General features: G+C 39.5%; 1 protein-coding gene and 1 non-coding gene across 8 annotated transcripts in view; one reads left to right on the plus strand and one right to left on the minus strand.

Annotated features, from left to right (window-relative positions):
• Crebrf (CREB3 regulatory factor) overlaps window positions 1–19,550 on the plus strand; it is a 64,561-nt gene extending 45,011 nt beyond the window's left edge. For all 7 annotated transcript variants that reach the window (XM_008850773.3, XM_029554862.1, XM_029554864.1 and 4 more), the window contains 5 exons: window positions 1,235–1,429; window positions 3,483–3,672; window positions 5,293–5,366; window positions 6,280–6,402; window positions 15,582–19,550. In XM_008850773.3, the coding sequence (XP_008848995.1) occupies window positions 1,235–1,429; window positions 3,483–3,672; window positions 5,293–5,366; window positions 6,280–6,402; window positions 15,582–15,697 (698 nt within the window). In that variant the 3' untranslated portion in view covers window positions 15,698–19,550. The remainder of the gene's footprint in view (window positions 1–1,234; window positions 1,430–3,482; window positions 3,673–5,292; window positions 5,367–6,279; window positions 6,403–15,581) is intronic.
• Window positions 10,696–10,799, minus strand: LOC115067307. The gene has a single exon (XR_003846734.1). It is a non-coding gene; the product is annotated as a U6 spliceosomal RNA (small nuclear RNA).
• Window positions 19,551–22,827: the final 3,277 nt, after the last annotated feature.

Consider the following 22,827-nt stretch of genomic DNA (forward strand, 5'->3'; position numbering starts at 1 on the left):
CTCAATGCACATGGAAATATTTTAATATTTCTAGGTCAGTAGGACTGTTAATTTCTGTATAATTCCAAATCTTGGATACTTTTTAAAAAAGTCAACAACACCCCTATTTTCCACAAATTCAAGTTATATCTATATCCATCCATCTATCCATCATCTATCTATCTATATTTATTTATACTAAAAGATCAATATGACTAGGCATGGTGGCAAACACCTTTAATCCCAGCACTTAGGAGGCAGAGGCAGGCAGATGTTTGTGAAATTGAGGCCAACCTGGTCTACATAGGGAGTTTCAGTTCAGCTTGACGTACAGGGAGACCCTGCCTCAAAACAACAACAACAACAACAACAACAACAAAAAACACAACAGGGTCAATATGCATCAATAGTAACATATCTTCCAGTTCTGCTGTCATTTGAACAAATATATAGATGTTTATAGACCGCTTTATTTTGAAACAATCCAGAAAATAGCTAAGTTATTAGGTGAAGATACTCAAAAAGTATCCTGTGTTGGGGCTGGGGAGATGGCTTGATGGTTAAGAGCACTGACTGCTCTTGCAGAGGACCGGGGTTTGATTCCCAGCACCCACCTGGTGGTTACAAACTGTCCTTAACGCCAGTTCCAGGGGAATCCAAAGCCCTCTTCTGGTGCAGGACACGGGTGCACTCACATATATATGGGCAATATACTCATACACATGAAATAAAAATAATAAAAAAATTTTAAAAAAAGTATCCTGGGGCTGGAGAGATGGCTCAACAGTTAAGAGCACTGGCTGCTTTTGCAAAGGACCAGGTTCGATTCCCAGCACCCACATGGTGGCTATGAACTGTCCTTAACTCCAGTTCCAGAGGAATCTGAAGCTCTCTTCTGACCTCTGTGGCATTGCATGACACGGGTGCACTCACATACATGCAGGCAATACACTCATACACATAAAAAATAAAAATAATAAAAATTTTAAAAAAAGTATCCTATGTTAACTTCTAAAATCCACAGTGAACCCTAAGTCAGGTAGCAATATAATTATCTATGTTTATTAATCTCTGAATCTTTTACTAGTTATTTACATGTTGTACTTTATAGATCTGGTTTATTATCTTTGACATGCCAGTGAAGTTTCAGATGACAGGAAATCTCTCAGGAATAAAAGGATCTTTTTGATTGACTTGAGAGATTTATTGGCATTTATGGAGCCTAACAAATTGTGGGACCCTTTATATTTTTAAGGCTATGAAAATGACTCTGTAGAAGACCTGAAGGAGATGACTTCAATATCTTCTCGGAAGAGAGGTAAAAGGAGGTACTTCTGGGAATATAGCGAACAGCTTATACCATCACAGCAGGAGAGGATTCTGAGGCCGTCTGAATGGAACCGAGACACCTTGCCAAGTAATATGTATCAGAAAAATGGCTTGCATCATGGTAAGAAGGATTCTAGTCAAATATTTAGTGTCCTTTTCTCTTTTTGGGAGGGCAGAGGTGGAGGATTTATTTTGATTCTTAAAATTTTAATTTGTTTATTATGTGTATGAGTATTATGCCTACGTGTATGTAAGGGCACCCATATGGTGCAGTGCCCTTGGGGGCCAGAAGAGGGCATCTGATCCCCTAGAACTGGAGTTACAAATGTTTGTTAGCTGCCATGTGGGGCCTGGAATTTGAACCAGGGTCTTCTGCAAGAACAGTCAGTGCTCTTAACTGCTGAGCCATCTCTCCAGTCCCTTATTTTGATTCTTATTTGGGTCTTGCTATATAGCCTAGGCTAGCCTCTTACTCCCTATGGCCCATGATGGTCTTGAGCTAGGAATCATCCTGCTGCATTCTCCCAGGTGCTAGGATTACGAGTTTGTGTCTGGCTTGCACCTCTTTAAATAGGGATACTGAACCATGATGCTTACTCAGTGTACTTGAGCTTTCAGCCCTTCCCAACCAACTGGAAAGGGGATCAGCAGAGAGTATTTCTGCCACAACTGCTCCTTGGTCACACGTAGCTTCTGCCAGTGTGTGGAGAGCCATCATTTCTGATCCCTTCTTCTACTTATTCCATCTAGGAAGTAACCAAGAGACTGCTGGCTCTTGACCTGTCACAATTGCTGTAACCACATATGTCTGGGAGAAAGCAGATGCCATTCACCATCTCTCTTCCATTCTCTTCAGTCCCAGACCTAAATGAAAATGGAGGGATTGAATTAAAAGGTGGTGGGGAGAGAAGAAAAGAAGCATAGTTGTGGAAAGAAGGATGGAGAGGGAGGTGTTTAAAGAAGTATCATGAGAAGCTTGTAATTTTAGTTTTGAATTGTGACTCAAGAAAACTATAATTACATAGAATTTCTTGTTATTTTTCCATTAGCACAAAGTAGTCTTTGCCAAAAAGTCTGAGAGGGAAGGTCTGAATAAGCTTGGTGTCACAGATCTCACTGCTGAGTGTTTCCAAAGACAAGAATTGGACCTCAAGTGTATTTGTTCTTCATGCCTTGTTTTTGTGGTCCCAGATCTGTACTCTGCTTTCTCTCAAAGAGCTTTATGTTCAGATTGGCTTTCTTATCAGAAGTGAAAAGTTAAATTCAATAAATAATTCCATGTTGCTTGTGATAAGTTCTAGAAAAGTTGTTCAGTATGCTTCAGGAGTTGGGCTGGAATGTGACTCAGTGGTGGAGTGCTTGCCTAGTATGCATGAGGCCCTGAGGTTCAAGGGGGGGACTGGAAGGAGAGGGGGAGAGGCAAGAGGGGAGGGATAGGAGAGGGAGCGAGTTGAAGAAGAGCTTTTAAAAAAGGTGGTCCTTAGTTGTCTGACAACTTACTTATTCCCAGCATCAAAACATCTTGGTTTAAGTAAACTCTCCAAACTCTCTTGTGACTGTTTTATTCCATCTTAGTTTTTTTTTTTGGTCTTTTTGAAGCAGGGTCTCCCTGTAGCCCCAGCTGTCCTGGAACTCACTACATAGACCAGGCTGGCCTTGAACTCACAGAGATCCGCCTGCCTCTGCCTCCCAAGTGCTGGGACTACAGGCATGCGCCACCATGACCAGCACCATATCTTAGATTTTTGTGTGCAGCTGAACTTGTGTTCCAGTCCTGAGATTTAAGATACTTAGTACTGCCATACAAAGAATTCAGACTCTTTTACACTGGAGCTTGAAACCTAGAGGTGGAGCAGGACTTGAAAAAATGTTGGAACTGTGCCCTATGGCCGCATTTGTTTTCTAGCACTGGCAATTGACTCTACGGCTTCCTGCATGCTAGGCAGTTGCCCTCCTCCTCATTGAGCCACATCCATAGCCTACTCCCATTTCTCTGCAACCACAGAAAGATGGAGAGAGGCTAGCTCTTCTAAGTTAGGTTGTTAAACATTCTGAGACTCTGAAGCATGTCAGGGCTTCTAAAATGAGAAGGGGCTGCTGCTGGTGGTGACTGAAAATTGTATGTCTTGTTGACTAAAATGATCTGACTTAAAGTTCATGTAAATGATCTATAGGAAAATATGCAGTTAAGAAGTCACGGAGGACTGATGTAGAAGACCTGACTCCAAATCCTAAAAAACTACTTCAGATTGGCAATGAACTACGGAAGCTGAACAAGGTGATTAGTGACCTGACTCCAGTCAGTGAACTTCCCCTAACAGCCCGGCCAAGGTCAAGGAAGGAAAAGAATAAGCTGGCTTCCAGGTAAATTCTTACAAAGTTCATTCATGAAAGTCTAGGAGATGAGATTAGACCTAGAGTTTTTCCAGAGGTGACTTCAGCTGTTATTCAGAAATAAGAGGAGTATTTTTCCTTGGAAAGTGAAAGAAGGCATTTATGCTTCCTGGAAAAAGTTTTTGGAGGTGAGGCAAACAGAATCAGTGCATTGTTACTATGGTACAACAGTGCAAAGTTTGTAACTATCTTTTGTTTGCTTTTTTGGTGAGTCGTGTTTATTGAGATATAATTACAGTAAAGTTCACGTGTGCAATTTTGAGTTTTGAGAAACATTCAATCACATAATCACAACTACAATCAAAATATGTAACATTTCACTACTTTAAATTATGAAAATGAGTCTCTCCCCCCTTAGCCTGTCACAGCCATGATTTGCTTATTGAGCCAGTGTCTCGTGTTGATCTCTGCTTTTCTAGAATGTGGCGAGGGTGGGATATACTGTATAGCCTGAGTCTGGCTTCTTTAACCTAACATGATGTATTAGGGTTCCGTCCATGTCAGCATGTAGACTATTAGTTGGTTTCTTTTATTATTGCATAGTATTCCTTTTTAGGAATGTTCTGTAGTTATCTGCTACCAGCTGTGAAGGACCCTTGAGTTCCTTTCAGGTTTTGGCACATTTGAATAAAACTACCATAAACATTGATTCATAGGTGTTTGTGTGAATATGAGTGTACATTTCTTTGGGGTAAATGCTCAGCCCAGGTCTGTATAGTTTAACTGGGTAAGAAACTGCCAGATTGTCTTCCAGGAGCTGTGTGCTCTGCTGTACAGTCTCCAGAGCAGGTGGTGTTACACCTGCTTCACAGCTCCTACAATAGTGGGTGCATTGCCCATTTTTGTCTGCTTGTTTTTGAGTCACTTAAATAAATGCATCACAGTTTTAGTTTTGAATATTTGCTTAGAATTTTTAACATAGTTTTGGATAAATAATAGTGATGTATGTTTTATAATTCAGTTCTCTGGTAAACAATCAGATAAGTGATTTGCAGTTACTAATAGAAAGCATCTGATGGGGGCCAATGAGATGGATCAGCAAGTAAAAGTGCTTTCAGAGCCGGCCTCATGACCCGAGTTCAGTCCCTGGATCCCACAGTAGAAGGAGAGAACCAGAACCAGCTCCTAAAAGTTGTCCTCTGTCTCTAGCCATATACTGTAGCATGCACCTGATCTCTCTCTCTCTCTCTCTCTCTCTCTCTCTCTCTCTGTCTGTCTCAAACACACACATACACACACACATATACAAACTCACTCACTAATAAATAAATTTTTTAAAAAAGATAGTCGGGCATGGTGGTGCACACCTTTAATCCCAGCACTCAGGAGGCAGAGGCAGGCAGATCTCTTGAGTTCAAGGCCAGTCTGGTCTACATAGTGAATTCCAGGACACCTGGGGCTACAGGGAGACCCTGACTCAAAAAGACAAAAAAAAAAAAAAAAAAAAAAAAGAAAAAAGAAAAAAGAAAGTAATGCCTGTAGCAAAAGGAAGTGTATGCTTTTAAAAACCTTTTTTTCCCTTATTTATAAAGGAAGTATATTCTAAATAGTCTAAAAGGAAAATGAACTAATAGCTTTTTCCTTCCACAGAGCTTGTCGGCTAAAGAAAAAAGCCCAGTATGAAGCTAATAAAGTGAAATTATGGGGCCTCAACACTGAATATGGTAAACCTAAATACAGAAGAATTTGATTAACTTCTTGTTAACTTTGCTTGCTACTATTCTTTTCGCTTGGTTTTGAGGTTGCATCCCCTGAGTTCTGCCCAGGTCTTAGCTCTCCTCTTCTTATTCATCCTTTCAGTGAGCCACATGCCCACCCTCATTCATTTTCCTCTCAGTGTGTCTGGATCTGTGGCCCCCAAGACAAATCTCATTACTATTCTCATGAACTGATCCATGGTCAGCTCTTCCTTTTTGTGGTTCTATTTTTAGCTTAGCCAGTTTTGTTGACATGTTTTTTTCCCCCTTGACTTTGAATAATGATAGTTTAACCTCTGTGTAAGATTTAAACTTTGCTCATTGAAATCCCCGTGTATTTGTTAAAGTACAAATCCCTAGACTTTTCCCTAGATCTTCTGACTTGGAGTAGACATAGGATTCTTTTAGTCTCACCTTGTAGCCCTGACTGTGCTGTGTAACTCACAGATGTCTTCCTGTCTCTGCCTCCCTGGTGCTGGAATTAATGTTGTGTGCTACCATGCCTGGTGAAATCCACATTTTTACATTTCCTCATATTCTGGCTTTTGTTCATTTGTTTTCTTTTTTTTTTTCTTTTTGTTATGGCTAGAGAGCCAACCCAGGGCCTTCTGCATGTTAATCCCTGAGCTATGCCGGTAGCAACCCCCTTTTGAGACAGGGTTTTCCTATAGCCCCAGCTGGCTTGGAACTAGCTGTGTAGACCAGGCTGCCCTCAATCTTACAGAGATTCACCAGCCTCTGCCTCCCAAGTGCTGGGATTAAAGGCGTGTGGCACCATACCTAGCTCCATTTTTTTAGTTGAATATGATTTTATTTTGTAATTAAAAGCAAATTTTTCCATGTTAGTGACATATTCTAAGTGTTTTGTTCTGTCTTACAGATAATTTATTGTTTGTAATCAACTCCATCAAGCAAGATATTGTAAACCGAGTTCAGAATCCGAGAGAGGAAAGAGGACCCAGCATGGGGCAGAAGCTTGAAATCCTCATTAAAGATACTCTCGGTATGATGAATATTAGATAAATTGATAACAAATGATAACATGTATTATAAGATGCATAATTCTAAAGAGATAGAAAAAGTTCATTTAGTTGAAGGAAAATCTCAAGTGCTCTCAGTGTATTCTATCCTATTTTCTAGGGATTTTATTTCTCTCAGTAATGTTTTCACAGGGTTCTAACAGACTTGGTTATCTGGCTTCCTATCCTTGACTGAATCCTATGGAGATGATCAGAGAAGCAGGCATCTAGAAGCCAGGTTGATTGGTGACTGGAGAGAGGAGAAATAGCTGTTGTATAGACTCAAGATGCCGAAGACCCACGATTTAGCTTCCATAAGAGCAAGTCACCAGATCATAGCAGCCAAAGGGCCACACAGCATAATCCAATCCATGAAAACCTCAACATGCACATGATACAAGGCCATATGTTCTTGATCAAAATGACACTTAAAAATAGTATCAGGTCAAAGGGTAGACCCTAAACAACAGTACTGTCTAAATACTTCCTACTTCAATGTAGAATTGCTTCAGTACTTACTCATAAAGCAAAACAGGAAGTAGTACAGATGAGGTTGGCTTGACTTGGATTGATGCTGCTTTATTTTTTATTTTTTCAATATTTTATTTATTATTTTTATTTTATGTATATAAGTGTATTGCCTGCATGTATGTGAGTATACCCATGTCATGCAGTGCTGCAGAGGTCAGAAGAGGGCTTCGGATTCCCCTGGAACTGGAGTAAATGTTTTATTTGATATTATTTTAATGTGTATGAATGTATTGTGTAATGTATTATGCATTGTGTAATGTAGGTAGGTGCACCCGTGTCATGCTGTACCCACGGAGAAGAGGGGATTGGATCCCCAAGAACTGTAGTTTCAGACAGTTGTTAGCTGCCACATGGGTGCTGGGATTCAAACCCAGGTCTTCTGCAAAAACAACCAGTGTTCTTAACTGCTAAGCCATCTCTCTAGCCCCTAGATTAAATTATTTAAGATTTACTTATTTTTATTTTATGTGTGTGAATGTTTTGCCTGTATGTGTGTAAGTATACCTGTGTCATGCAGTGCCCCTGGAGGTGTGGCATCAGATCCCCTGGAGTGGGAGTTATGGACGGTTCATAGCAACCATGTGGGTTCTGGGAATCGAACCCGGGTCCTCTGCAAGAGCAGTCAGCGCTCTTAACTGCTGAGCCATCTCTCCAGCCCTAATGCCGTTTTATTTTATGTGTTTTTCAAAACACTTTTGTTATTTCTTTTTTTTAAATTTAATTTTATTTTTAACTGTGTATGTGTGTATTTGTGTACTATGGAGGTCAGAAGGGGGTGTCAGATCCTTCTGCAGCTGGAGTTACAGGTGGTTTGGAGCCACTTGATGTGGGTGCTGGGAACTAAATTCAGGTCTGTACAAGAGCAGTATGCAGGACTGGAGAGATGGCTCAGTGGTTAAGAATACTGACTTCCCTCAGAGGACCCAGGTTTGATTCCCAGCACCCCTATGGTGGCTAACAACCATCTATAACTCTAGTTCTAGGGAATCTGACACCCTCCCATGGCCTTGCATTGCATGGCACAGGTGCACATGCAGGCAGTACACTCATCTTTATTTTATACATTCAGATACATAAAATAAATACATAAAAATAAAATACTAAAAAAAGAGCAATATGCACTTTTAGCCACTGAATCATCTCTCCAACCCCTATTACTTTTTCTTTAAAAGAATCTCACTCCTCATTTGTTAGGTAGGAGGGAAAACAATATTAATAAGGTAAAATTATTTTTACACTTTTAGTTTTTAAGTTAAAAACTTTGCATGTTGTCTGTGTATTCCCTTTACACTCAAAAGACAGGTTGACCTGTTATAAAGTACTTTGCACACATTTTCTTTCCTTGAATATCTTGAATGGGTTTCTCCTTTTCTTTTTGGCATAAAGTATTTCTATAGATGTATATCTTTAATCCCTGCACTTGGGAGGCAGAGGCAGGTGGATCTCAGCAAGACCTTGTCTTAAAAAAAAAAAAAGCTAGTAACTGCATAGTTTTTTCTTGGTAAATCATTTGTTTGCTATTTTTGCCTAGGTAGAAAAGATTTTCTTCATTAAGTACTTGTGCCTTTCCTTTGTTCCAGTGTTATTTATGATTGCCATGTACCTTTTGTTCTTTCAGTATGCACTTGCAGATCTTTTTGGAATTTGACCTGCCCCTTGCTTTGTTTGCTTCTTTGGGGACTCTGTGCACTTTGCATATCTTTGCTGTTTACTTTTTCTTGAACGCTTCCTTAATCTGATTTCTTTCTCTTTTTTTTTGTCTTTTTGAGACAGGGTCTCCCTGTATCCCTGGCTGGCCTGGAACTCACTATGTAGACCAGGATGACCTCGAACTCACAGAGATTGGGTACCAGGGACCAAACTCAGGTGGTTGGGCTTGATGGCAAGCACTTCTAGTCACTGAGACATCATGCGTTTTTCTTATCTTGTGGAATTTCATTAATGTTGCTTAGTTTATTTTGAAATAATAGTGGGTTAGGGTTTTCATGATCCTGTCTTTAGGCATTCTTTAATTGTTTGTCAGTATGATCTTAATCTCTCTTTTTCTTAGACTAACTCTCTTACGGTTGTTAATAGGTGGATATTGGAGTCCAGAGGGCACCTTGCTGGAATTTCCTGGTTCTTATGTCCCTGAATAAAGATTTGGATAGAAGAATTTATTAAGGGAGAAAGGCACTTCTGAGAGTAGATATAGGCTAGAGATGGAGAAAGGTTAGAGGCCTTTCATGAGTCATTTATGTAGTGCCCATCTTCTGAATTTGTATGCCATGGGCTCTTCTCTCACATGCTGCGTCCCTTATGTGTTATCCTTGGAGAGATGGTGATGGGCTCCAGTCTTTTTCTCTGTCAGTTTTCTTTTACGTACTAGTCTGTTTTACTCCCCTGAGACAGTGGGTTTTAATCTGATAGTGTTCTGTTGCTTGGTTGTTTCACTGAAATTTTAAAAAATTTTTATTTTATGTGTATGCATGTATTGCCGGCATGTAGGTAAGTGCCCTCAGAGTGCAATGCCCTCAGAGGTCAGAAGAGGCTGTCGGATCCCCTGGAACTGGAGTTACAGACAATTGTTAGCTGCCATGTAGGTGCTGGGATTTGAACCTGGGTCTTCTATAAGAACAACCAGTGTTCTTAACTGCTGAGCCATCTCTCCAGCCCCTCACTGAAATTTTTTGTTTAAAAAATTAATTAGGGGGTGCTAGAGAAGTGGCTCAGCGGTTAAGAGCACTGACTGCTCTTGCAGAGGACCCGGGTTCAATTCTCAGCATCCACATGGCAGCTACAAACCGTGCTTAACTCCAGTTCCAGGGAAATCCGAAACCCACTTATGACCTCCGAGGCATTGCATGACATGGTGCACTCACATACATGCAGGCAATACACTCATACACATAAAATAAAAATAATAAAAATTTTTAAATATTAAAAATAATTAGGGGGCTGGAGAGATGGCTCAGTGATTAAGAACACTGGCTGTTCTTGCATAACTCCAGTTCCAGGGGATCCAACACTGTCCTCTGACCTCCATGGGCATTACATGACACGGGTGCACTTACAGACATGCAGGCAATACATTCATACACATAAAATAAAAATAATAAATAAAATTTCTCAAAAAGTAATTAGCATTGGGGCTGGAGAGATGGTTCAGTGGTTAAGAGCACTGGCTGCTCTTTCAGAGAACCCAAGTTTGGTTCCCAGTACCTACATGGCAATTAACAACCATCCATAACTTCAGTTCCAAGGGATCCAACACCCTCTTCTAACCTCCATGGGCATTGCACAACATGGGTGCACTTATACACATGCAGGCAGTACACTCAGACACATAAAATAAAAATAATAAAATATTTTTAAAATTAATTAGCATAAACAATGCCTCATGACATTTTCAAACCAAATTTTTGTTGATTCTCCTTCCCCTGCTCGTCCTCCTTCCACTCACCCTCCATAGTCGCCTTTACTGTCTTCATTTCCTTGTGTCCAGTACCCTGTTTCCTTAGCACCTTTCCTCCCCTTGTCACTTTTCTGGTTGCACAGCCTTTACCCACACTCACTCCCACTTATATACATATGTATAAACATAAGCTAGGATCCACTGATGAGAGAGATCATGCAATAGTTATCTTTCTGAATCACCTCATTTAATATATTACTTTCCAGGTCCATCTGTTTTCCTGAAAATTTCATGATTTCATTTTTCTTCACAGCCAAAGAAAATTCCGTTGTGTCTATATATTGCATTTTAAAAAAATACGGAATGCTTCATGAATTTGCATGTCATCCTTGTACAGGGCCCATGCTAATCTCTGTATCTTTCCAATTTTAGTATATGTGCTGCTGAAGCGAGCATTATATACTGCATTTTTATTACTCAGCTGGCTTGGTTCAGATTAGCTTTTCTGGCTTCACAGAGCCCTCCCTATTCAGTTACTGTTAAAAACATGGCAGCTTGCTTTCTGCAATTTCTTGCTCTGTCTCCATTTGATCTGGTCCATCTCTCTTTTCCTACATTTTCTTCCTGTCTTGCTCAATTTTAATTCCAACCCCAAAGGCTTCTTAAGGCTAGTGCCAACTTTTGTCCTAGAGTTCTGGCTTGGCAGTTTTCTTAGGTTCTCCAAGGCTAGACTATGGGGCCTTACACATCTTTCTGTGGGTTCCTCACCCTCTCCTGTGCTCACTGCTGGATTGGACAAGATCTTGATAGCTTTAGCTTCAGATCTCAAGTTGACCTCCTGTGTGCTTTCCAGGTAAATGCAAATAACTACTTGAGAATTTTGTTCTCAAGCCCATTGGTTCCTTTTGGCCTGTCTCATAAACATTGTTAATGTTGATACTATGCAGGTCTTAGAGATTTTGGTGGCTTGTTCACACCCTCTTGAATGTTGTGGATAGGGAGGAGTCCAGGTCTCATGAACATATATTTTTCACTTGTTAGTGTTTTCCGTGGGTTGGTTTGTTTAACACACTCTCAACTGAGCGTGGTGTTGCAGGTCTCTGATCCCAGAACTTGGGAGGCTGAAGCAGAAAAATCCCAACTTTGAACCAGCAGAAGCTACATAGGGAGACTTTGTCTCAAAGAAAGAAAAGAAGAAAAGTTGGTGGCGGTATCTCTGTGTTGCACCCAGGGGCTTTTACTTTCTGGGCCCAAGTGATTCTCCTGTTTCAACCTCCTGAGTAGCTGGGACTTCAGGCACAGGGCCACTGTGCTCAGCTTTCCATGGGTCCAGTATTTGTGGGATTTGTTTTGTGTTGTGCTTTTGAGACATGATCTTGCTATGTAGCTATGGAGTGCTAGATTTCAGGTACCACCATACCTGGCTAGTTGTTTTTTTGTGGAGAAATGGGAATTTAAAATCTGTACTACCAGCCAGGCATGGTGATGCATGCCTTTAATCCCAACACTCAGGAGGCAGAGACATGCGAATCTCTGTGAGTTTGAGGCCAGCCTAGTCTACATAGTGAGTTCCAGGCCAGCTGGAGCTATAAACAGGGAGACTCTGTTTCAAAAAAAAACAAAAACAAAAACAAAACAAAACAAAAAACCTGTGCTACCACAAATGTGGTAACACATGTCTGTAGGTCATGACTCCTCAGGAGACAAGAGGATAGATCATTTGAGTTCATGAGTTCAAGGCCAGCCTGGTCAATAAAAGGAAACTCTCACCTAAAAAACAAAAAATATCCCCAGCAAAGTCATGTGGCTGTCATCTCAAAATGTCTGTGTCAGGTTAAACACAATTGGAGTTTCTTTTTTTTAAGAGTTTGATGTAACACTCTTGGGCAACTATTTGGCCTAATGTGCCTGTGTGTGTGTTGTGTGTTGTTCTTTCATGAATCACTTCATTATAGGTTGTTGTTGTATGTGGTTTTCCTGGGGAGACGTGAACTAACATCTGTTTACACCAGCTAGGACACCAACACAGACTGAAGTGATGATTCCACCAAAGGCCATCTTGGTGAAGCACTTAGTTTATGAGACTTATTTACAGAGCATAGACTACTTACGCAAGAACACTGGTGACTGCTAGACAGTTGCATCACTACAGCCCCACCCCATCATGGGTGCTCACCTCATGGAAGCTGCATTATAGAAACAGGACAATCAGAAGTTCAGGGTCATCCTTAGCTGCATGGAGAGTTTGAGGACAACTTGGACTACATGAGACCCTGTGTCAGAAAAAGAAAAAAAAGTAAAATAAAATTCTCCAGGAAGTAGAAAATACTTTCTGTTTTTATTACTCTTTTCTGGGGATTTTATTATTTATTAAGATTTTCTTAATTGCCTAATAGATTATTTCAATTCTAGCTGTTCTGTGGTCATTTGAAAATAAGTATTTTCTGTTTTATAGTAAGGTGCCTATAATGTTTTGTTGACTGGCATTCTTAATTAGGTCATCGTTTCCTTTTAATTTTATGGGTTCTTTTGGTCACAGGCCCTGTATTTTGAACAGAACTGAGAAAGGCTCTCACTTGTCTCATCTTTTCTGCTGCTTTCAAATGCTGAGATATCTGACTAGGACCCACTACTACTACATCTTCATTATATGTCTTAAAACTTTGCGCCTAAGAATTTGAATTCTGTAGAAGAGTATACAGAAATGGCACAGCACTTCATTCACCTCCTCTTGCTCACAGTCACTGTTTTATTTTTGCATTTCATTTCTCCTCTGCACATGTATATTTGGGGGAGATATTTGGAAGAACTTGAAAGCATCATAATTCTTCCTATTGAGGCATATATCTTTTGAAAACAAGGATGTTCTCTTATCCACAATACTAGTATCATATCCAAGTGTATGAAGATTGGTATAATATCTAATATGGAGCCCGTATTTACATTCTCTTGGTTATATCAGTTCTGCCCTTTTAAAAACCCTTTATGGGAGTGTGTGATCCATTTGAGAATCATGCATTGGATTTAGCTACATCTCGTCTCCATTAGTCCCTCATTCTTTTTTATCTTTGATTTATTTATTTTTACTTTATGTGTATAAGTATTTTACCTGCATGTGTGTAAAAGTGCACCTATGAGTACAATGTCCGCAGAGGTCAGAAGAGGATCCCTGTTAGGGATGGTGGTTAGCTACCATGTGGGTGCTGGTAACTGAACCCAGGTCCTCTCCAAGAGCAGCCAATGCTCTTAACTGCTAAGCCATCTCCACCTGCATTCTTTCTTTCTTTGTTTTAGTGAAAAATCCAGGCAATTCATTTTCTTTTTTTAAAATATTTTATTACTTTTATTTTATGTGTATGAGTTTATTGCCTGCATGTATATGAGTGCACCGTGTCATGCAATGCCACGGAGGTCAAAAGAGAGCTTTGGATTCCCCTGGAACTGGAGTTAAGGATGGTTTGTAGCCACCATGTGGGTGCTGGGACTCAAACCCGGGTCCTTTGAAAGAGCAGTCAGTACTGCTGAGCCATCTCTCCAGTCCCTCAATTCATTTTCTAAATTTCCCAAAGTTTGGATTTATCTGTTTCTTTACACAAGATACAGTTAAATTTGTATATGTGTTTGTGCGTGTATGTGCACATGTATGTGTGTGTTGGGGTATGAAAACCTGAGGTCAACCTCAGATGTCATTCCTTAGGAGACAGTGCCTTGCTTTTGAGAAAGGATTTCTTATGTGGGCTGGGCTCACTGATTAGGCTAGGCTGTCTGGGTGGCAAGCCCTAAGGATCCTCCTGTCTCTACCTACCTGGCTATGGGGTTATAAGCATGTGCCACCAAGTCCAACTCTTTACGTGGTCCTCAGGCTTGTACAGCAAGCACTGCACTGACTGAGTTATCTCCCTGACCCAAGATACAGTGAATTTTTTTGGAAAAATTCATTGAATATCCCCATCTTGTTTTTAGTCAAGAGCATGGTATGAGTTTGTCCTGTTAGTGACTGTCCTAAGCTTCATTGAGCATTAAGGTGGTATTGATATTTTATGATTATTTTTTACTATTTGACTAAATGAATATATTGTGTCTATCTGCACTCCTTTTTCTTTTTCTGTTGATTCTCCCACCCCCTCCCCAACACAGATACAGGTTCTTGCCATGAAGTCCAGACTAGTGTTGAACTCACAATCTCTTTGCCTTCACCAACTGAGTTCTGTGATTACTGGCATGTGCCACCATGCCTGGCCTCATTTTTCTTAATACTTTAAAAAATGTACATACTCCTTTGCCATTTGATTTATTGGATAGCATTAGATAGCTTTGCCTTGATATACATGATGAAGATGAGAAAACACACCATGCTTATGCTGCTCCCATTTTCTTTCTCCCTTTCTCTTCCATTATTTCTTCTTCTTTTTGGGGGGGGCTTTTTGAGACAGGGTCTCCCTGTAGCCCCAGAACTCACTGTGTACACCAGGCTGGCCTTGGGCTTATAGAGATTTGCCTGCCTCAGCCTCCCAAGTGCTGGGATTAAACACATGTGCCACCATACCTGGCCTACATCAGTTCATATTCTTTTATTTTTATTTAAAGTAAAAAGGAGGGGGTGCTGGAGAAATGGTTCAGCGGTTAAGAACACTGACTGTTCTTGCAGAAGACCCGGGTTTGTATCCCAGCACCCACATGGCAGCTAACAACTGTCCATAACTCCAGTTCCAGGGAATCCAACAGCCTCTTCTGTCCTCCGCGGGCATCGCAATGCATGGGTACACTTACCTATATGCAGGCAATACACACATACACATAAAATAAAAATAATAAAATTTTAAAAAGGGACTTAAATTGTATATAGTAATTTAAAAAATTATTAAACGTATCTTGCCTGCATTTATCTACCACAGAACACGGTGAGGCAGAACAATTGAAGGAGAACACAGGAAGTAAGCTTGGTAGGCTTAGGAGGCAGTGCCTGTCAGCAGGCTTTGGCTTTGACTTTGGCTATACTACTTGTCATCTACCCTGGGTTTGTAAAGGGTTGAGTGACCATCTTTGTGGTTATTCTTGGTGTGAGTTTTCTAATCTTAAAATTGAAAGCTTCAGTCTGATAGTAGAATGATTTACTGTGCTTCAGTACCAAGTAGTGGAGCAGTCATTTGGGGTCAGCATCAGTATTTCTTACCTCTTCTCTTTCCTTTATGCCCTCTCCATTTTTGTGTCTTAAAGTATGCTGTTTATTCTCTTCAGGTCTCCCAGTCGCTGGCCAAACTTCAGAATTTGTTAACCAAGTGTTAGGGAAGACTGCAGAAGGCAACCCCACTGGAGGCCTTGTAGGACTAAGGATACCAGCATCCAAAGTGTAATCAACCTCATTGGACCACTGGTCAGAAATGTCTGTTTTTGTCACGTTATCCATTGTAAATTTTCATTCTGTTTTGCATGTCAATTAGCATTATGTAAACATTTATAATTAGGTTACATTGTTTTAAGAACTTGTAGCATAAGCGAAGCATGATCCAAAATACTTGATTATTGCATTTTCAGAGCATAAACCAGTTAATCTGCTACTGGCATTAGAATTGAAATTCACACGTCAAATAAATGTTTAGGTACAGATTGCAAAAATGTATTAAGGTGAAACGTTTTGGAGGAGTAACTATATTAAGGTAATGCCAAGTGTTAAGGCAGGTTTATGCTCTGAACTACACAAAAAAATATTGAGGAAGCATTTTGTTCAAAGTCCATTTAAATTGTTTTTAGAATTACTGCTTTTATTTTAATTTTTCACAACCATTAATCTCACTTGTACATGGCACACCCAGTACTCATGTGTGTACCATGTTTAGATGTTCATTTTCAGAGCTCAATATGATATATATAAGTATATATATATATAATTGTCTGTGCAAGTAAGAAAAAAAGCATATTCTTTGTGCCTTGTATTTTGGGGAAACTATAAAACTGGTAATATTTTGTATGATGAAAACCCTAATGAGGAAAAACAAGATACATAGATGAGAAAATTATGGGTTTAAATGTTTTTTTTGTTCCAACTCTTTTTCAGATTTTTTGAATGTATATAAGACTATGTTGAAATGTAGATATATGCCACAGAGTCTGTGTATTGTATAAAAAACAAAACAAAACAAACAAAAAAAAAACAAAACAAGATGGCTCTAGAAAACTCATATTTCGGTACTTGACCGGAAGAAGACAATACTTGCACATTATTGCGATTGTTTTATTTTTTGTACCAAAGACAAATGCAACTGATATGGCAAACTGCCAGTCTAAGTAAAGTTTTGCACAGCTTACATGATACTGTATGAATGTATGAAAAAAAAAAAAGAAAAAATTAAAAGGTCAGGGTTAGGGATCTTACTGAACTGTGAATTTTATTTCTGTTTGGGTCCAATTATCTACAGAAGGAGCATCCATACATATAAATATTATTTTGCTGTTCCTCTAGTTTGCTTCCATAGTAGATAAGTTGGTGGCCATTTAGGTGTCTGACTTTTATTTCTGCACTTACTGTAGGAAAATTTAATATATTTCATTTTAGTAAGCTATTGATAAAATAGTTTTTGACTTGGAAATTTAAAGTTTATTTAGCTTATTGTATACTTCCACCAAACAACCAAAATACAGATTATTTTTATTGTATTATGTATATATATATATGTAAAGAAAGAAAAAAGCTAAAAATATCTAATACTTTAGTTGCCACTTTTCCAATTGATGTATTATTGTGCATGTACTATTTTCAAAGATCAACACAAGCTTAAAACAAATTTATAAATTTTTATATTTTTGTACAGGTATTTTCAAACTAGCTTCTTCAAACTTACATGTGACGTATTCTTCTATAGTTTCTAGAACTGAGAAACATGGACACGTTTAGTTTTTAGGTGCTCTTCTTTGCTCACATAACAGTTTTGTTAGTCAGTGTTTTAACTGTGCTCAAGCTTTACCTCTTGATAAATTTATGTCAAGGCAGCATTGTAAACCCTCCCCACAAATCTTTCATCTTGTCTTTCTTGACTGTTTTATCTAAGATCTTCTGTTTGGAACTATGAAAACTGGTGGCTTAAAAAAATAAACTTAAAAGATGAACATATCTAGAAGAAAACCCCCAAATTTCAGCCCTAGTTGCTATTTCTCCATTGCCCACTGGTAGAACTTGTTCTTTGGCTGTACTTTGTACAGTACGTTTGTCTTTTACTTTCTCTTCTTCCTCCCCATTAAGCTATAGCACATGAAGGTCTGATTTTAGAACACACAGTAACAGCCCAACAATGTGTCTTGCTTCTTTGACATCATGAAACATAAGAAACTGAGAAGGATTGTCTTGACTTGTTAGCTGGACTGACAGCACAGGGTTTTCCCATGCGTTTGGTAGAAATGCACCAGGTTAGTGTATTTGCCTTAACAGATGATAGACTCAGATATAGTGGTTAGTAGGATTCAAGTTCATCCTTTCCAGTTTTTCTTTTCTAGGTGGGAAAAAGCAAAGCATGGGTTTGCAGTTGGCGGAGTGTTTGCTAGATAAATTGAAAGTGTTCCAAAATATGGCAGTTTTGCAGTCAGGTGAAAATCGCTTCATGATACAGATGCATTTAGCTGGTGAAGTTTATAAAATTGCCCCCTTTCTAGCTGCTTGGTTAGGAATTCTGGTTTTTGATACCTTTTTCTTGTCTGCAAACCAGAATTTGATTTTTTGGTCTTGCATTTCAAAAAAGACTTCGAATCTGTTTAGTAGATTCCATATCCTTGCATTTCAGTGTTTTATATGTACTACTTAAGTTAAATAGTTGAAAGCTTTTAAATAGTTGAGCTTTTTAATGTTGACACTTTATTTTGTACCTATTTATATATGTATGTATATCTTAGAAAAGCACTTTGTTAAAAAAAATTGCATTTTATATGATTCCTGCCATTTGCTGCTAAACCTGGGCTGGTCAGAATGCTGCAGCGATACTTGATCTAAATAAAAACCTGGCAGTAAAATGTAGAGTGAAAGTTAAATCCTCTTGCTGTTTAACTTTTTCATAAAGATGACCTAGGCAAGCTGTGCAGCTTTACATTTTAACCAGGGGACTCTGTGGCATTTAAAACCGTCTAGAAATGGTTGTACTTTAATGCCAGTAATAATCTGCTTCCTCTATTGTCATTAAAATATATACATTTAGTGTATCACACAATTCTTAAAAGGTAATGTAAAACCCCAACAGTTGTACATGTTCTGTTTTTGAAAATTGTGGCATGTATTTTTGGGTGAAGATCATTAGAGAAGAGTTCTCTAAAGGTTTTCTGTGTCCGTACATGGTATACAGATAGCTCATAATGAAGTCCAGAATCTTACCTTAAGTGAAGGCATTGTGAATTCACCTCAAGCAAACCCATGGTTCCAAATGCAATGATAAACTGACTCTAGTACTACGAATAAAAAGTAACAACAAAAACTTCTCTTCCTTGTTTGAAGTACACTGGATTCTTTACAGTTTGTCTCCCTATGAAAGCATGCTGTCCAACCGCTCTTGTGATGATCTTGTCTGAGTTTTGAACTGGGTACCACACTTCAGTCAGTATGGTTGCTGGTTCTCCTGTACCATGTATGGATCTTGTCCTTTCCTGTATCCTTCATGAGAAGTTATGATGTGGCTTTATATTGTGCCTTACTTGTACATTGACAACTAAACATCTTCCCCTTCCACTTCCTACATCTTTAACTTGGACTTTTTTGGTAAGCGAATCAGAACTATTACAAAAGCACCCTGAAGGATTTTAGATGGGTTTGGATTCCTATTTCCCTCTCTTTGTAGTTATTTATATTTGTATGAGAGACCAGTTTTGAATGGTCTTTGAGTATGAGGCGGGAAGATTAGCAGTAATCTCACTACGTCCCTTTTCTCTGACTTTGATAAAGTTGTCCTACATCCTTCTGATGCTTGACTTCATTGGCCTCTCTGCAACAGTCTGCATTTAGAGAAAGGTGTTTATTTCATCTGCCTGAAATTGACTTTTTGTTTTCCAAAACTTTGTAGGAAAATACCCATTTTGTTTGTTTTTTACAACAGACAACTCTCTAAAAGAAATAGAAGTTCGGTAGTTTTGAATTACAATGCTGTTAGTATGGGTTTCTTTTTTATATATAATATTCATACAATTATCTGATGTTTTCCTTCACTAATAAAGCTGTTAGTTTATTCACCAAAATGTCAAGAATGGATGTGCTTTTCTTTATTCCATACATCTAAAAAATATTTTAGCTGCTGTTTTAGTTAACTTTCTAAGAAATGAATTCAAGTTGCCTTCAGCAAGAATTAACAAAACTTGTGTTCCCGTTCTTTATATAGTCTTCCTAAAATTCTGTTCAACTGTTTTCTAGCTAATTATGTAACAGAATGTTAGCATCTCTCCAATTCTTGAAACTTGAATTTTGAGAATGCGTTGAATTCAGTGTTAACGTGAAAGGTTTTGGCTGTCCTAGTGAGGTCTTTTGTGGAATACCATTTCCCATGGAACTGAGGCCATTTCCACGACTTTGCACAGAACTGCAGTCTTGTTCTTCCCTTGGATCATGACAAATAAGTCTCACACAGTGCCGTAATACTTGTGGATCCTTTTGTAATCTTTGTAATCTTAATAAGGGCATTATGAGAAGATGACTCCATGTTTCTTTTTTTACTATTTTGAACACATTGGGATGTAACAATGAATGTCAGTTGTAGGAATGGTTGTTTCGTTTTAAGGAATAAGCATGTTGGGGGAAGATAATGAAAATGTACTACTGAGAGTTATTCACTTCATAGGCAGTGGGATTATGTGTTGAAGCATAGTTCCTCATGCTTAATAAACTGACTGAAATTGTAGAAATTACACCTAGGAACTGCACTATGCCAAATTGCTGTTTCGTTTAGAAGAGAGTTTTGGAGGTGGTATTAAGGTAATATAGAACCTTATGGCTATTTCCAAGTAGTATTTTGGAGTTGAAGACTTGGTGACTAGTAAAGAGCATCCAGGTTTATGCTTCAGTGTGCCAAGTTTGGGTGAACTAGGTTTGCCTCTTTCATAACATGTAAACACAGTGGTGTAGTTGACTCAATGCGGGGTGCATGGGAGCGAGACTGATTCTGTGTCTTGCCCTTTGCCCTTTGTTTTCTTCAGAACCAAATGACAATAAAATATGTATGTGTGTTCTGTATCTGCCTTTCCACCACTTTCTTATGACACTGTACTCCACTGCCTGCTTTCTGACCTTGTTTCCCAGGATTTGTCCTCTAGCATAGCCTTTGTGGTTAACAATGACTCTAGGGCTGCCAGCACAGAAGTCACGGGAGAAGAATGGATGGGGAAGGGGACAAGCACAAGTCTCCACAGTGTGGCAACCTCTTTGGAGTAGTTACGCATAGGATCCTGTTTGTGATACCATCGTAAATAGTCTGTAGTTTTGTTTATTCTCTACCCCCAACTGGACCTATGACACTTTCTATTGGATTCAGTCTTGTCTCTTGTCTAGAAAGAATTTTATCTTGTTCACGCATGAGCTGTTTAAAAATTACTCAACGTTGGTTAATAGTTGTGCAGTTTTCATTTCAGAAGAAAAGGCAATGCGAAGGTTGCTTTGTTTTTTGTCACCTTCTAACCTCTCAGCACTTTTAGTCAGATACAGAATCATCATTGTATGCAACACTCTTTGTAATTTAAAATAAAAAAATAAGAAAAGAAAAAAGTTTTGAGTTGTCGCCTCCTATTTTGTCCTTTCTCCATTCTGTTGTCTGACACACAGCAGCCACCCACTCCTCTAACAGCCTGTTCCAAGGATGTTCCCAACTGCAGAGAGCAGTAAGGAGTGGGTCATGCTGCCACTCTGGGGTGTTAAAAGGGCTGTAAGATGGGCTTTTGATATTTCAGTGAAATTTAGCTAGACAGTAGGATTATTTATTGATAGGAACATTTACTTTCTTCGTAACAATAGCTTATACTTAGTTGTTCTCTTTGACACTTTAGAAAAGTGATTTCCTCAGGAGAAACAAAATAGAAAGTCTTGAGCCTAGATGAGCTGTGTACATAAAGGCCTAGGCCAGGGGATCTGAGACCAGCATAGAAGTAGATGTTCTCTAGCCAGCAGTCATTTGTTGAGCTATCAACATCTACTCTGCCAGCACTTGTTGTAGGTTCTGGGCTACAGAGGGATTGAAGAGACCTTCACAAGTCAGCCAACAGTGTGGAGGGTGGGTAGGATGGCAGAAACCACAAGGAAGGCCCCAAGTGTAGCATTCAGTGGAGCATGTTGACGACACAGCAGCTGAACAGAGCTTGATTGGTAATGTGGCATACAAGCCTGAGGATCTTTCCTTGGTCCCCAGCACCCACATAAAAAGCCAGGTGTGGTGGTGTACATGTGAACTCCAAACTAGTGAGAGATCCTGTCTAAAAAGGAGGACAGCATCTGAGGAATGACAGCTGAAGTGGACCTTAGGCCTAGGCATGCATGCATGCTTGCCCACAACAGGCATGTATTCCTCACAGCCCAGACCTTTTCTCCTCTTTTGAGCCACATAAAAGCAAACTCTAGGTATGGTCCCCTATAGGCTGCTTCTAGTTCAGTACTTAGTTCTCGAGACTACTCTTCACAGGAGCCCTTCTCATGGTCCTGAGAACTTTAAGGAGCTAGGTGAGCCAGGTCAGTTTAGTCCTTGGAAAACAAATCTTCCATGGGTGGCATCCAGTGAGGTGTGTCCTTCCTCACAGTGGTTTTGTTACCAGATGAATTCTTGAGCTATAGTGCAATGAAGAATTTGAAAGAAAAACACGAGTTGGGAAGTGCTCTCATATTTCAGCTAGGAGATTCAGAATGGTATTTGATGTCCTGAGGCATGAAGGTGGTCTTCTGTAAGCCCTTGCTTTCCTGGTGTGAGCACACGACTGCTACTCTCAGGCACCTAGTGAGGCCGATGAACTTGTCCCTTTTGCAGGACTCAGATGAAGGGACAAGCCCTACACTTGGCCAAGTATGCAGAGGCCCAGTTTGCACTCCAATCTTTTGCTGCCTTCCAGGGACAATTATTCCTCTGCTTACCAGGCCAAATCACAGGCAGTATTTGGAAGGATGTGTTAGAGGGAAACAATGGGCCTAGAATCTGAAAACCAAAAGAACCAAAGCCTAGCAGATGTAGTAAACAAAGACTAATGAAAAGAGCAAACTAGAGTTGGGAGTAATTCATGACTGGGTCTGTGGTTTAGATCTTACCTGATGCTTAAAGATTGCTTCTAGCTTAAGGATGTAGGATTGGGTCTCATTGGAAAGTGTAGACATGCAGAGCCCTTTTCTTTAGCTGCTGCAGGCTGCTGATTGCATAGGAATTTCCAACAGGAAGCATGGTGGGAGAGGAGCCAAAGGCATGAAAGTCTGTCCAGTGCTGGCTTTGGGATTTCTCCAGTGTTCTATACGGGGAGGTTCCAAAGTCAAGGTTCCAAAATACTAGAGTGA

The sequence above is a fragment of the Nannospalax galili genome, unplaced genomic scaffold (assembly GCF_000622305.1).
Source record: "Nannospalax galili isolate Female #2095 unplaced genomic scaffold, S.galili_v1.0 scaffold104, whole genome shotgun sequence".
Classification (NCBI taxonomy): domain Eukaryota; kingdom Metazoa; phylum Chordata; class Mammalia; order Rodentia; family Spalacidae; genus Nannospalax; species Nannospalax galili.